Here is a 14,306-nt window from a genome sequence, read left to right as displayed (position 1 = left end):
TTCACCAGTTCTGCACTGCCCTCTTTAATCTAGTCCCAACCTAGGTATCTATGCTTTTGTTTCTTACCTAACCACATCTGTGTCTCATTCATTTGGTTAGGGGCAACTCTCTCCTTAGGTATCCTCCCACCTCTCTTTAGTGTTGTTTTAAGACAGGGTCTCCTGTATCCCAGGCTGATCTGGAACTCCTTGAACTCCTGATGCTCTTGCCTCTACCTCTTCAGTGATGGGATCCCAGGCATGCACCTCCATAGCTGGTCTATGCAGCACAGGGGATGGAACCCAAAGCTATCATGTTCTCTATCAAGCAATTCTGCCTCTGGTGTCTGGTAATGCTCACCCAGATTATCCCAATTAGACCCCAGGGGTTTAGACTTCTACATTGGTTCCAAAGTCTTTGTTATAACTAGTTAAGGAATCGGCTCTTGCCAAGGTGAATCCTGGGTCCAAAGTCACAGCTATCTGTTCTCGGTGCTAGTCCTTTCCCTGCTCCTCATGAAAGTCACAGTCCTTTGTATCAGGCTACATCATCCACCATAGATGGTAACCAAGTCTTTCTCCAAGGCCTACACCCTTGTTTGAACTCTGGCCCCATGACCAGAGTCCATGTCACATTTCCTAATCCTTGCCAGTCCCCTCTAGGATCTGGACCTTGTTTTATAACACAGTTGGGTGCCTGTCGTCCACCTGGAAAGTGATCCATAGAACGGCTACCCATCCATCTTAGCCTTGAACTCTTCATTGCTAGGGTCCCCAACTGAAATGAAAAATCTGGTCCCAGGCTTGCCTAGATTTCAGCTACTTGTGCCAAAGGTCTTCTCTTCTGCCAAGCTTGAGACAGGCTCTGCTGTGGGATGGTCTGTATGTCAAATGTGTTGCTGATTGGTCAATAAATAAATCACTGATTGGCCCGTGGCCAGGCAGGAAGTATAACCGGAACAGGAGGAGAATAGAGCTGGGAAGTGGAAGGCTGAGTCAGAGAGACACTGCCAGCCGCCATGATGACAAACAACATGTAAAGATGTCGGTAAGCCATGAGCCATGTGGCAAGGTATAGATTAATGGAAATGGATTAATTTAAGCTGTAAGAACAGTTAGCAAGAAGCCTGCCACGGCCATACAGTTTGAAACCAATATAAGTCTCTGTGTTTACTTGGTCGGGTCTGAGCGGTTGTGGGACTGGCGGGTGACAGAGATTTATCCTGACTGTGGGCCAGGCAGGAAAACTCTACCTACAGGCTCTTCTGAGTCCTCCTCTTGACCAGGCTTCAACTTTGGTCCTGTCTGACCTACTGAGCTGTTTTAGCAAGAATCCTGTTAAGTTGATAGTTGACCATACTTGAGATGGTTAAGCCCCACCTTCACCACGAATCATGTTAGAGACCTGATGTGGTGGCCCACACTGTTAAACCCAGTACCCGGGATGCTGAGGCAGGCAGATCTCTGTGAGTTTGAGGCCAGCCTGATCTATATAATGAGTTCCAGGCCAGCCAAGGCTACCCAGTGAGACCCTGTCTCACAAAACAGTGTTAGGTAAGTTTAGCAGGGATTATCCATTACCCTCCTCTAGTAGTTTCCATCCAAGGACTCTCCTCAACCTTCTCCTTGGCTGTAAATCATTTATGTTATACTGGGCTTTCATTTCTATGTAGCTCCTTTATCAATCTGTACTGTAATAGTATCAAATAATTTTCTCCTTAACAAGTGCCAGAAAAAAAAGTTTTTGGTTTTGTTTTTTTTGAGACAGGGTTTCTCTGTGTAGCTTTGCGCCTTTCCTGGAACTCACTTGGTAGCCCAGGCTGGCCTCGAACTCACAGAGATCCGCCTGGCTCTGCCTCCCGAGTGCTGGGATTAAAAGCGTGTGCCACCACCGCCCGGCAGAAAAAGAGTTTTAACACTTGCCATGGTCTTGGGACAACAGTGGAGGACAAGTCGCAGCCCAGCTGCCTTCCGAGTCACCCTTCCCTTCTCCCTGATGTACTCTAGAAGTAAGGTCACATTCCAGGCCCCTAAACTCCCTCCACAACAGCCCTTAGTGGACTCAATATAGCAATCAATACAGCTCTAGTAGAGTCACTTCAGCTATTACAAAAATCACCTGATTCACATAGTCACCTCATTTGTTTAGTCAGTCAGATAATCAAAACATATGAATAGATTTCAATGGTTTCTCAACATAAATATATTTTCAAAAACCTTTTGTATTTGTATCATTGACATAAACAAAACACATACACCCAGGGTATGGACTATCTGCCCGGGGCTCTTTTGACTTAAAAAAAAGATCATGGAAGATACAAGTCTTCCGTGTTCCTGTGGTGGCATGGACAAATTCTCTGCCCTGGTTTTGAACAATGAATTTGCCTGAAATCTGACCTCTTGGGTTCCAATTATACTTTCGTTGTGAGCAAAGAGGCTTTATTGTAAACGTCTCCTCACCTACAACTCTGGTTTTCATGTTTTATTCATCTCCTTCTTTTGACTTCAAGTAAGGCAAGGATGCCAAGATTCAAAATTTACTTAATTTTGTGTTGATGCCAGGTGTCAAATTCTCCTCTTGAATCTCTCCCTTCATGGGAGACATTACTGAAGTGCTTGGTGGGAAGTGGCGTGTCAACCATTCATTGGTTCTCATGGCTTTGCAGTGGAGGCAAGGCCTTTCTCTGATTTGGTAATTTTCCAGATCCCTTGGCCTCGACACTGATTTTCTCCTCTTGATGGTGGCGGGCGATGGATGGTGTTCGCTTTCGCTCTCCTTCCATGAGGACACTCCAGAATTAGATTCCTCGCTGTCACACTCAGTGGTATCACTGTCTTGCTGGATCTGATTCACCCGGTGGAACTGGGAATGGCGCCTACCTCGTCTTTGTTCAAGGTAGGCACTGACCAAAGCCATTTCGGAGTCAGTTACCACAGAAAGTTGGTTCTGCTTTGGCTTCTTCATTACTTGTGACGAGTCCCAGGATCCGTCTTTATTTTGTCGCTTATGGGAAGTTTCTTTGCTTTCTAACCAACAAAACAGATCGACAAGTTAGGCAATAATAGTCATTAATAACAGGTTGTTATAAAAAGGTCAGTGAAGTAGGGCGGTGGTGGCGCACGCCTTTAATCCCAGCACTCAGGAGGCAGAGGCAAAGGGATCTCTGTGAGTTTGAGGCCAGCTTGGTCTACAGAGTGAGATCCAGGGCAGCCAGGACTACACAGAGAAACCCTGTCTCAAAAAACAAAACAGGCAAACAAAGGTCAGTGAGAAGGACAGGCAGACAAGGGAAGGACCGTTTTAGAGTACATCTTGGGGGCCACAGAGGGCGTCTGCAGGACCAGCGCCTCGCCTTCTGCTTACACACTGGCATAGTTACAGGGCCGAACCTGGGACAGAGGTGGAGGTTTCAGAGTTTTGGTTTTGGCTCGCAGTTGGTCCTTGTTTGACATAACCAGTGAGTAATCAGTTAAAGAATGTTAGGTCCTTCAGTCAGACGTGGTGGTACATGTCTTTAATTCCAGCACTGGGGAGGGAGATTCCCAGGCAGATGGAGCTCTGTAAGTTCAAGGCCAGCCTAGTCTACAAAGTTGAGTTCCAGGTCAGATGGGGTTACATAATAAGACCCTATCTAAATAAATAAACAAGTCATCTGACCACCCATAAGTGTCTCTTATGGCCAGCCCTTATCAGGGTCTTCAGTGGGGGCAGTGGCAGGAATCTAGGGAGGTAAGCTACTGTATGTAGTCTTGATTGTTGATTACTGTGGTTTCAGGAAACTGCTAGAACTTTTCAAAATGGCACTTTTCAAAATGATAGGGCCTTGACTAACAACTTCCCATCACCCAAGAAAGCCTGCCACATGTGTAGGATCACCAGGGGTCAAACCACTGCCTCTCTCAATCACTGGCCAATGTCAGCAAAATGACTCCATTGCTAGCACTGTACGCCACCCCACCAAGACTGGAGGAGTCACACGGGTTCTTGAAGTCTCTTTTGAACTTTTGCAGACCCTGACTATGTTATCAAATGGGAAGGCTTCCAGAGAAGAAAGTTCCCAGAGAAGGACCTCGCCCCCTTTGTCTTGAAGTCTCAAAGGTTCCAGTGTGTGTATGAGAGTGACGTGACAGCAAGAAGTCCTCTCTTCTCTTCATGTTCTTTTCCATGCTGATGGTGGCTCATACCAGCTCAAAAAATCTAATACATTTTTGGAAATTTTGTGAGATGGTTAAACAGTCATTACTAAACAAATTACACAAATGTACAATTAAATCAATCTACCAAAAAGGTGATAATTACTTAATGCCCATAATTTCCTAATTATCTTACTACAGTTTATTATGCTCTGTGCTCTCAAAGCTGTTTATCTGGATGTGGGAAGTACTATTTGAGGATGTGCTATTATTGTACATCTGTCTCCAATTCTGTTCTGTGACAATATTGTGCCAGCTCAAAACCATCATCGGAGTGAGCATTTACCTGGAAACTAGCAAAAAGATCAGGGCTTAGTATATAGTTTCACTGATTGCCCAGGGCTAAGAAAATGATGGAGTATGTGTGTTTCTGGTGTAGATCGTCATGGCTGCCACCTATATTGTGAATAGCAACCCAAAATTAAGAAACATTCTTCAAAAAACAAAAAAAATAAAATAAATAAAAAACAAACAAACAACAACAACAAAAGAAATATTCTTCCGGTATTCTGAAGCTATGGTTCACTTCAACAAAGAAGCCATATGGGACTTAGCTGAGTTCCAACATACATCTATGTCTCGATTCCGTTTCATTCCTTAACTTTGAGGACAATAACATTTATGCTAACATTATGTTCAATTGGTAGTTTATAACTATGACATGACCCAGGAGGCAAGGGTTAACTGGCCAAAGTTAAAGAGAGCACTGTGTGTGAAATCAGTAGTCTACAGAGCACTTAACACAAGTACTATACACTTCGTTCTTTATGAATTGTGGAATAGAAATCTTTCCTATCGATACATTTTTATAGATATTATAGACACACAAATCTGTCTATTCACAAAGCTTTGTGAATGTAAGCCCCGAGACATGGCAACAAAGTGAGCTCTATCTGCCAGTAATTTGTCCTTTATGGTGGCTCTGCTGGGCCATCTGAGCTGTCTCTGCATTTGGGGGTAGGGAAGCACGGGGTTCATCCAGTGGCCTTGGCTGGTGTGGTGAGGCCTTCGAGTCTCTCTCTGCTTTTCCCTTCTGCTCTGCCCTCTCCACACTCAGCAACACGTTTCTCTCCTCTGACACCAAGTGTGCGGACTCTCACCTCTACTTCCTGACGCGTTCCTCCTGCGGTCTTCGTCCTCCCTTTTGCTCTCAGACATCTGTTTCAGGAACACAGGAAGAGGAACTCAGTCGGTCGCATTGCATTAGCATCTGCATGGTCAGCACCATTGCTCAAGGCTCTTTACTAAGTTCTAACTTCAAACAGTCAACCCTGTTGAATGAGTACATCTTGAGTTCCTGTAATGGTGAACCTCCCTCCACGGCCAGTTCACAAGACCAAGCTTTGACAGCAGAACCCACCAAAATGTTTTAACCAAGCAAAAGTGAGCAAAGACTATAGATAAAATAATACTCATGGGATGATAAAGTTTTCTATCACTTATATTACAGAGAAGTTTCGTTTAAAAACAGACTGGGGAGAGGTGCTGGAGAGATGGCTCAGCAGTTAAGAGCACTGGCTGTTTTTCCAGAGGACCTGGGTTCAATTCCTAGCACCCACATGGCAGCTTAAAATTGTCTGTGGCTTCAGTTCCAGGGGATCTGACACCCTCAAGCAGACAAACAAATTTTATAAAATAAAAGTCAAAAAAAAAAAAAAATATCAGCCGGGCAGCAGTGGCACACGCCTTTAATCCCAGCACTTGGGAGGCAGAGCCAGGCAGATCTCTGTGAGTTCAAGGCCAGCCTGGTCTACAGAATGAGTTACAGGTCAGGTAGGACTTTATAATGAGACCCTGTCTCAAAAATGGATTAATTAATTAACTAATTAATGAATTAAAAGTCCTTGTGGTGGTGCACTCCTGTAATCTCACTGCTCTGGCGGCTGAAATGGACGACTTCGGGTTCAAGGCTAACTTGGACCACACTACATATCGAGTCCCAGCATCACCATACAAATTTTGACTGTTTTTTCAACTTTCCTCCAATAAGCCACCATAATATGCTCTCTGTGAGCATGGCAACTAGGAATGCTAAATTTCTTTGCACAGTTCCAACTCTAAATACCTTTGCCCCAATCTCCACATTAGCACTAGCATCCCATTTTCTGAGGCTGAAAATGATTTCACCAAAAGCTATTTACAAATGTATCTTCTTCTTCTTCTTCTTCTTCTTCTTCTTCTTCTTCTTCTTCTTCTTCTTCTTCTTCTTCTTCTTCTTCTTTTTTTTTTTGAGACAGGGTTTCTCTATGTAGTCCTGACTGTCCTGGAACTCACTCTGTAGACCAGGCTGGCCTCGAACTCACAGAGATCCACCTGCCTCTGCCTCCCAAGTGCTGGGATTAAAAGCGTGTGCCACCACAGCCTGACCTACAACTGTATATTACATGATCACACCATAATTTAATTAGCCATTATCTACTTTTGAATTGTAAGTTCTGTCACCCTAACATGTAGAAAGCAACAATATCAGGAATGACTTAAGAAACACTCACTGTCCTTTTTTCTGAGACAAGGTCTCACTATGTAGCAAAAACCGACCTTGACTATGGGATTCTTCTGCTTCCGCCTCCTGAATTCTGGGATCACCACACCTGGCACTCATGAACACATTTGACATTCTTTCTCAGGTAATCTATTACCAAGAGGTTATTTCCTATTTCCCCCAACAGACAACAACAAAATTAAAAAAAAAAAACACACATACACTGAAAGCTTTGTACATAGAAATAATCATTATGGCTGGGCAGAGTTGGTGCATGCCTTTAATCCCAGCACTTGGAGGCAGAAGCAAGCAGATCTCTAAGTTTGAGGCCAGCCTGGTCTATAGAGCAAGTTACAGGACAGCCAGGGCTACACATAGAAACCTGTCTTAAAAAAACCAAAAATAGGGGTTGGAGAGATGGCTCAGTGGTTAAGAACACTGGCTGTTCTTCCAGAGGTCCTGAGTTCAATTCCCAGCACCCACATGGTGGCTCACAACCATCTGTAATGAGATCTGGCTCCCTCTTCTGGCCTGCAGAAATACATGCAAACAGATCATTCTATACATAATAAATAAATAAATCTTTAAAAAAAAAAAAAACCAAAAATAGCCGGGCGGTGGTGGCGCACGCCTTTAATCCCAGCACTCGGGAGGCAGAGCCAGGCGGATCTCTGTGAGTTCGAGGCCAGCCTGGGCTACCAAGTGAGTTCCAGGAGAGGCGCAAAGCTACACAGAGAAACCCTGTCTCAAAAAGAAAATAAATAAATAAATAAATAAATAAATAAAAATAAAAGAAATACTCATTGTGGTACTATATATATATATATATATACATACACACACACACACATATATAATATATAGGGTAACACAGAACTTAAATTCAAAAGTAGGAATGGTTAACTGAATTATGGTGTGACCATGTAAGATACAGTTGCAAATAAATATCTTTTTTTTTTTTTAGCTGAGGATCGAACCCAGGGCCTTGTGCTTGCTAGGCAAGCGCTCTACCACTGAGCTAAATCCCCAACCCCAGTTGTAAATATCTTAAGTATGTCATCATGTGAGAAAATATTTGACTATCAGGCTAAAATCAAGATGCAAGTTCATATGTAACAACATGACCGCAAGATAGCTAACGACAAGGGACATACGTATATAAGAAACATGTATGACAGGATCAGAATCCATCCTTGGTGCATGAGCTGGCTTTTTAGAGCCCACTACCTATGGTGGGACATCTTGCACAGCCTTGATGAGGGAGGGAGGGGCTTGGACCTACCTCAACTGAATGGACCAGGCTCTGCTGACTCCCCAGGGGAGGCCACACCTTGTTGGAGGAGGGAATCGGGGGTGGGTTGTGGGGGAAGGCTGGAGGGGCTGGAGGAGAGAAGAAAGGGGGATCTGTGGTTGTAAAATGAATAAAAAATTCCTTAATTGCCAGGTGGCACACGCCTTTAATCCCAGCACTCAGAAGGCAGAGGCAGGCGGATCTCTGTGAGTTCGAGGCCAGCCTGGTCTACAGAGCAAGATCCAGGACAGGCACCAAAACTACACAGAGAAATCCTGTCTAAAAAAACAAACAAACAAATTCCTTAATAATAAATAAATAATAAATAGAAACGTGTATGAAGTAAAGGCAGGCTTTAAATGGTTAAAATAGTGATTTTGTTCCTTCTTTTTCTTTTTTTTTCCAAATTGTCTACAATTAGGAAATACAATTTGTACAGAAAGTCAAACTTATTTAGGTTGAAAAGTGCTCTGCCTGAATGTGTTAAGTTACTTCATTTTAAATTTTTAGCTTTTTTAAGACAGGTCCTCATATAGCCCAGCTGGCCTGGAACTAACCATGTAGCCAAAAATGACCTTGAACCTCCGGATCCGCCTGCCTCCACCTCCTAAGTGTTGGCATTACAGGTGCATGCCACCACACCTGGCACATATTTTGATAGTTCTAGCAGCAAAATCCAAGATCCCGGCTCATTGCTTTCTCTATATCTCTAATAGGGTATTTCCTTGTCTTTTTTTTTTTTTTTTCTTGTTATAGAAGACATTCTCTGAATATCTTGAGACTGAAGTCCTTTTTAAAGATAATTTTTTTTTTTTTGGTTTTTCGAGACAGGGTTTCTCTGTATAGTTTTGTGCCTTTCCTGGAATTCACTCTGTAGCCCAGGCTGGCCTCGAACTCACAGAGATCCGCCTGGCTCTGCCTCCCGAGTGCTGGGATTAAAGGCGTGCGCCACCACCGCCCGGCTAAAGATAATTTTTTAAAAATGTATTAGGACTCTGTGCATATTTTAAATTTAACATGTATAGAGTTATTAAAAGATTGGATGTCTATGAACCTAGATGCTAATAGTAGTTTGTGATGTTTATATAATCTAGAGTAGTGTCTGTTACATTTTGTCTACATTCCAATAATCGTGTGTTCTGTAGTGTGCACTTTTGTAGTTGAGGGAAAAGGTGTTTAAAAGCACTTATTAGGTTTATAAAATCATTTCCATGGAGAGTTTCCACATTGGATGTCAAATCAAAATATAACCACAAAATCAAAAGAAAGATTTTTGCATTAAACTAAGTGGAATCGTATGAGTTGTGGTTACCACAAGCATTTCGTTAACTGTCCCCGTGTATGACTTAGTGAGGGACAGCAGTGACAGTGGTTACTCTGCAGGGCAGGACAGACAGTGTGGGCTGCACTCCATCTTTCTGCCACGCAGCAGCTCTGCCATCTCATCGCCACTCAACACCTTCTAAGCTCAATTTCTACACATGCAAAAAGAAGGGGTTCAGATTAATATCGTCTGGGAAAATAACCAGCACTCGCAATCTTAGGAAATCTAAACAAGCAAGTCAACTGGACAGCGGGGTGTCTCTTAGCTGGAAACAAAAGGGAAGACACATCTTTGTAAAAGTGGCAAATGGAGGTGACCGGCTTGTTGCTTTTTGGAGGATAATTTCTACATGTCTGTCCTTCTTTACCACTGCTTTAAGGTTGGAGATAGAGGCCCATGGCTTCACAGAGACCATGGGCCTTTCAAAGGAGGAAATTCTATCTTCCTTGACTAGCTCTCCTACAGGTCTCAGATTTCAAAATCTGGGACCTTTCAGAAGCAGCAGGCCAACCAACTGTAGCTGCCACAAGGGCACAAGGTGAAAGATGAAACCTCAGAGATAATTAAGGTTTTAATCAGCACTGAGTAGATTTAATTCAACATTTCAAACTATGCTTTGAAGTAAACAAATAATATGGCAGGAAATCTGGATCCATTCTCCCTCTGTCACTCTGTCATTGGCCACTTGTGTGACATTGGACAAGTCACTTAAATTCCTTGGGCTTTATCAACCAAAAAAATAAAAGTATTTTACTGGCCTACAGACAGAAGGCTGGACCACATGCCCCCTTCAGTCCTTGAAGCAGAGCTCCAGGACTCTAAATTGCTGATGTAAGCAGGAGAATAAAAGAACGGCTTAGACCTCTTAACTGGTCTTCATGATGAAATTGCCAGTGATCAATTCCAAGTTTTTGTTAATTTTCTAAAGTAGCTTTTCTGGCCAGGCCAAATTCAATATACTTAGCTAGGGAGTCTAAACACATATAAGCTATCACAGTTTTGATTCTCCTTCTGGCAAAGTATTTACCTTAAGAAGCATTTAGACTTCAGATAAAACTTTTTGGCCAGGAGGTAGTAGGGGGAAGAGTTTTTTATTATTATAATGGAATCTACCTGGCATGGAAATAACAAACCTTCTCTTCTCCATCCAGAACTAATGTAGCACTCAATCTAGCTGACCACTGCCAGCGGTGAGCTCTGGCTGTAATGCTAAATGATGGTAGCTTGATTAATCACCAGTCCATTATTAATGGCCAGAAAAGATTCTGTGTCAGCAATTTATAAGAGGTTGGTTGCTCAAAATATGTTGAGGGCCACAACCTTGATAAAGTGGACTATACCATTCCTATACTTCTAGCATTTTCTTTTGCTAATCTGTGACTAACAGTGCTGACTTTGGCTCTGTTTAGTTTAATTCTGTATCTTATTCTATGCATAAAACATACTACTTCATTCTAACCACTCCCCAAATCCTACATGTGTCCTATCAACATGACAAACATTTATATCTTTGATAATAGAATTATATGGCTATAAGAGGGATTTGGAAGTCATTAACCAGTAGAGAGATTTATCTCAGTATTACATAGCATATGGACAAAATGTAAACAACCTAAATTTTCAACTGCAGAATTTGTTTTTGTTTTTGGTTTGGTTTGGTTTGGTTTTTGGTTTTTCGAGACAGCGTTTCTCAGTGCAGTTTTGGTGCCTGTCCTAGATCTCGCTCTGTAGACCAGGCTACCCTCAAACTCACAAAGACCTGCCTGGCTCTGCCTCCCGAGTGCTGGGATTAAAGGTGTGTGCCACCACTGCCCCGCTTCCACTGCAGAATTTTTATAGTGCAGCCACAAGACAGAAAAGTTACAATGAAAGGTGCTGTTGCATGACTATAACATGGGGAAGTATTTACAAAACATTAAATTCAAAAGTCGGGATATGAAAATACATAAAATATAAGTTTGACTATGAAAGAGCAAGGATAGAGAGATACACTGAGAAAAAGGAGGGGAAAAAAGTAACCTAGAAGGAAGTTCTCCACAAATTTATCAGTATTTATCTCTACGGAAAAGGAGAAGAGCACTTTTAATGTTCTTTTTTCTTTTCAGTATCTTATCATGGCTCTGGCGTGAAATTGCATCATTTTGTTTTGTTTTTCGAGACAGGGTTTCTCTGTGTAGCTTTGCACCTTTCTTAGAACTCACTCTATAGCTCGGGCTGGCCTCGAACTCACAGAGATCCTCCTGCCTCTGCCTCCCCAGCGCTGGGATTAAAGGCATACGCCACCACTGCTCGGCTAAATTGCATCATTTTTAAACAAAACAAAAACCTTAAAGAAAAAGTAACTTTCATCAAAGTACAGACAATGTAGTTGACGAAAAACCTTATAAAGATACGATTTAAAGAGAAAAGGATTCCCTACCCAGACAGAAGCCCGAGAGAAAAACATGAGGATCAGTATGACGATGAAATACCAAAGCAGGAAACTTCCTATTGTCCCACAAGAGTCGTCTTTCCGGCACTCGGCATCCTGACTCGGAATGGTAAAACTGAGGGGCCTGGGAGGGGGGTCCACCCCCCAGAATAAAGACAAAAGGTCTCCCATGATAGCTTCTGGTTTAGAAAATAAAACATGCTCAAAGGGCTAAAGGTGACTGGGAACGATTTCCCTCCATGGCCTATGACAACTTCCCTGGCAACCTATTATGACATACACCTAAGCAACTGTTGCAGGAACTGATAAATATTCTTGGATTAGATGGGCACGTTTATCTAAATGACATCTTGAATAGTGTAGGGTAATTTCCTGAATTTCTCAGTATACTTTCTTCTGCCTAGGAACTTTCAAACTTACATAATGTTTATCTTCATCCGTTTAAGTGTTTAAGGTATTGTTTTTTTTTTATCAGTCTCTACCCTTTTTAAATGTGTACCATACCATTGTAAATTAACATACACAATTCTAATGTATTACAGGCTGCATTGTGTGTTCCCTAAAACTTGAATGTTGACGCCTTCAGTACCATCTTGTATTTGGAGATAAGGCAGAACACAGGTAGTAAAGACACAGTGAGATGGTTCAGTGGGTGAAGGCATTTGATGCCAAGACTTTCGACCTGAGTTCAATCCCCTGAGACCCACATGGCGAAAGGAGACCACTGACTCCCTCCAACTGTATTCTGACCTCCCTGTGTTCACTGTGACATTTGTGCACCCACATATAGGCATATACACACAGTAAATAAACGTAACTTCAAAAAGATTTTACAGACATTAATGGAGGCTCAATCAGGTCACAAGGGTAGAGCCTTAATCTAGCTAGCAGTCTCTAGGAGAGGAAAGGGCACCAAGGACTCACCAACATAGGCAAAAAGGCCACAAGAGAGCCTAAGATGAGGCCATCTGCAAGCCAGCAACACCAGGCTCAGAAGAATCCAGCCCTCCTGACATCTTCCCAAAGGATGTGCGGGAACAATGTCTACTCTTTTAAAGTATGGTCTCTAATTTTTTTTTCCCATGGAGGAGGCACTTCATGTTTTGGGGTATACATAATGGCAACTATCTATCAACTTTAATCTGACAAGTGTTGTATAAGCCTTGAATAAATGCACAATAGCTTGTTACATTAAAAAGAGGAAAGAGAGCCGGGCGGTGGTGGCGCACGCCTTTAATCCCAGCACTCGGGAGGCAGAGGCAGGCGGATCTCTGTGAGTTCGAGGCCAGCCTGGTCTACAGCGCGAGATCCAGGAAAGGCGCAAAGCTACGCAGAGAAACCCTGTCTCGAAAAACCAAAAAAAAAAAAAAAAGAGGAAAGAGACCCCCGTTAGGAACTACATCAAAGTTATACAATTTCTTTATAGATAGACTTAAATGTGGAGAAAAGAGAACCTGGCATTCTAATTTGACTGTACACTGAATTGAACCCTTTCTCTTTGAACAGTTTTCAAGTTAGTTCATCTCTTAATCTTTATCAAGATCCAAACAACATTATACTAAGACAATATAGACATAAGAATGTCACTTAAAAAAAAAACCCATTAGTTCTTTAAGAGCATACAATAAACTGCAAGTTTTCATATGCAATACCACAATGAAACTTCATTTTTTTTTCTGTTTAATCTTGTTATTTATTTACGTTTTCTGAGACAGTCTCATTATGTAGCCCTGGCTGGTTTTTGAACTCTAGAGATCCACATGTCTCTGACCCCTGAGTGCCAGGATTAAAGGCAGGTACCACCATGCATGGTTGGCACACTTTTCTGTAGGAATGAGTCCCCAGTCCCTGGGCACACTGGCCATTAGTCCTCTAACTTGGCCAGTGTTGCTGCTCCCAAGAAAGCTTTTCCAGAGCCCAGGCTATACTGGTTATACCTCCCCCGTCTCCCTGTTTCCACTTCACCTGTAGGATTCAGGCAAAGCCCTTTGGAGCAATAACCAGGGAGCTTCTCCCCACCTCCCACCCCCCAATTCCACACATTGTCAGAGCTTGTACTAACTACTAAGTGAAACCCACTCACCTCCCTGGCGAACCTTTTCTCAGTTCTTTCAAAGAACGTTCAGGGCAAAGGTAGTTTTTTGTTTTGTTTTGTTTTAAACGTCAAAACAGCTAACTTCACTAGAACTTTCTGTTTTTCTTCCTACTACTGCATCCTCATTATGTGGATATTTGAGAATTTACACTGGGTCAGACCAACTGGGGAAAAAAACATTTCAAAGCTGGAAAATTTCTTTGTCATTGCTGATTGTGTCTGGACACATCAGGCATGCTTGTATCTTACAATTAGCCATCTGGCTAAATAAAACCTGTTTACAAATGTGAGCCCATAAGGGTCCTAAATAAGTCTACAATTGACAATATTCAAAATTCAGCTTGTTACAGTCATTACTTTTTACTAAGGGCTCAGAACCTGGTCTGAATTATGCAGCTCAGTTTTCTCCCTGTAGCTGAGTAGGAGCCACAAATCCCAGGGCGTTGCCCTGGCAACGATCGCTGCCCTGGTCTCTCTGCCCAACCCCCTCCTTCTCGCGAGAAGAGAGAG

The 14,306-nt window shown here is 42.6% G+C and overlaps 1 protein-coding gene across 1 annotated transcript; it reads right to left on the bottom strand.

Moving 5' to 3' along the window:
• Window positions 1-1,897: 1,897 nt before the first annotated feature.
• On the bottom strand, window positions 1,898-11,872 carry Ssmem1 (serine rich single-pass membrane protein 1). The gene is made up of 3 exons (XM_052719825.1): window positions 11,690-11,872; window positions 5,274-5,331; window positions 1,898-3,006 (listed from the first exon to the last, which is right to left on the bottom strand). The coding sequence occupies exons 1-3, from the start codon at window positions 11,870-11,872 to the stop codon at window positions 2,510-2,512; spliced, it is 738 nt and encodes a 245-aa protein (XP_052575785.1). The 3' UTR covers window positions 1,898-2,509.
• Window positions 11,873-14,306: the final 2,434 nt, after the last annotated feature.

This window comes from Peromyscus californicus, unplaced genomic scaffold (assembly GCF_007827085.1).
Source record: "Peromyscus californicus insignis strain IS unplaced genomic scaffold, ASM782708v3 Scaffold_6__1_contigs__length_162567912, whole genome shotgun sequence".
Classification (NCBI taxonomy): domain Eukaryota; kingdom Metazoa; phylum Chordata; class Mammalia; order Rodentia; family Cricetidae; genus Peromyscus; species Peromyscus californicus.
This window is presented reverse-complemented; position numbering and strand designations above follow the sequence as displayed.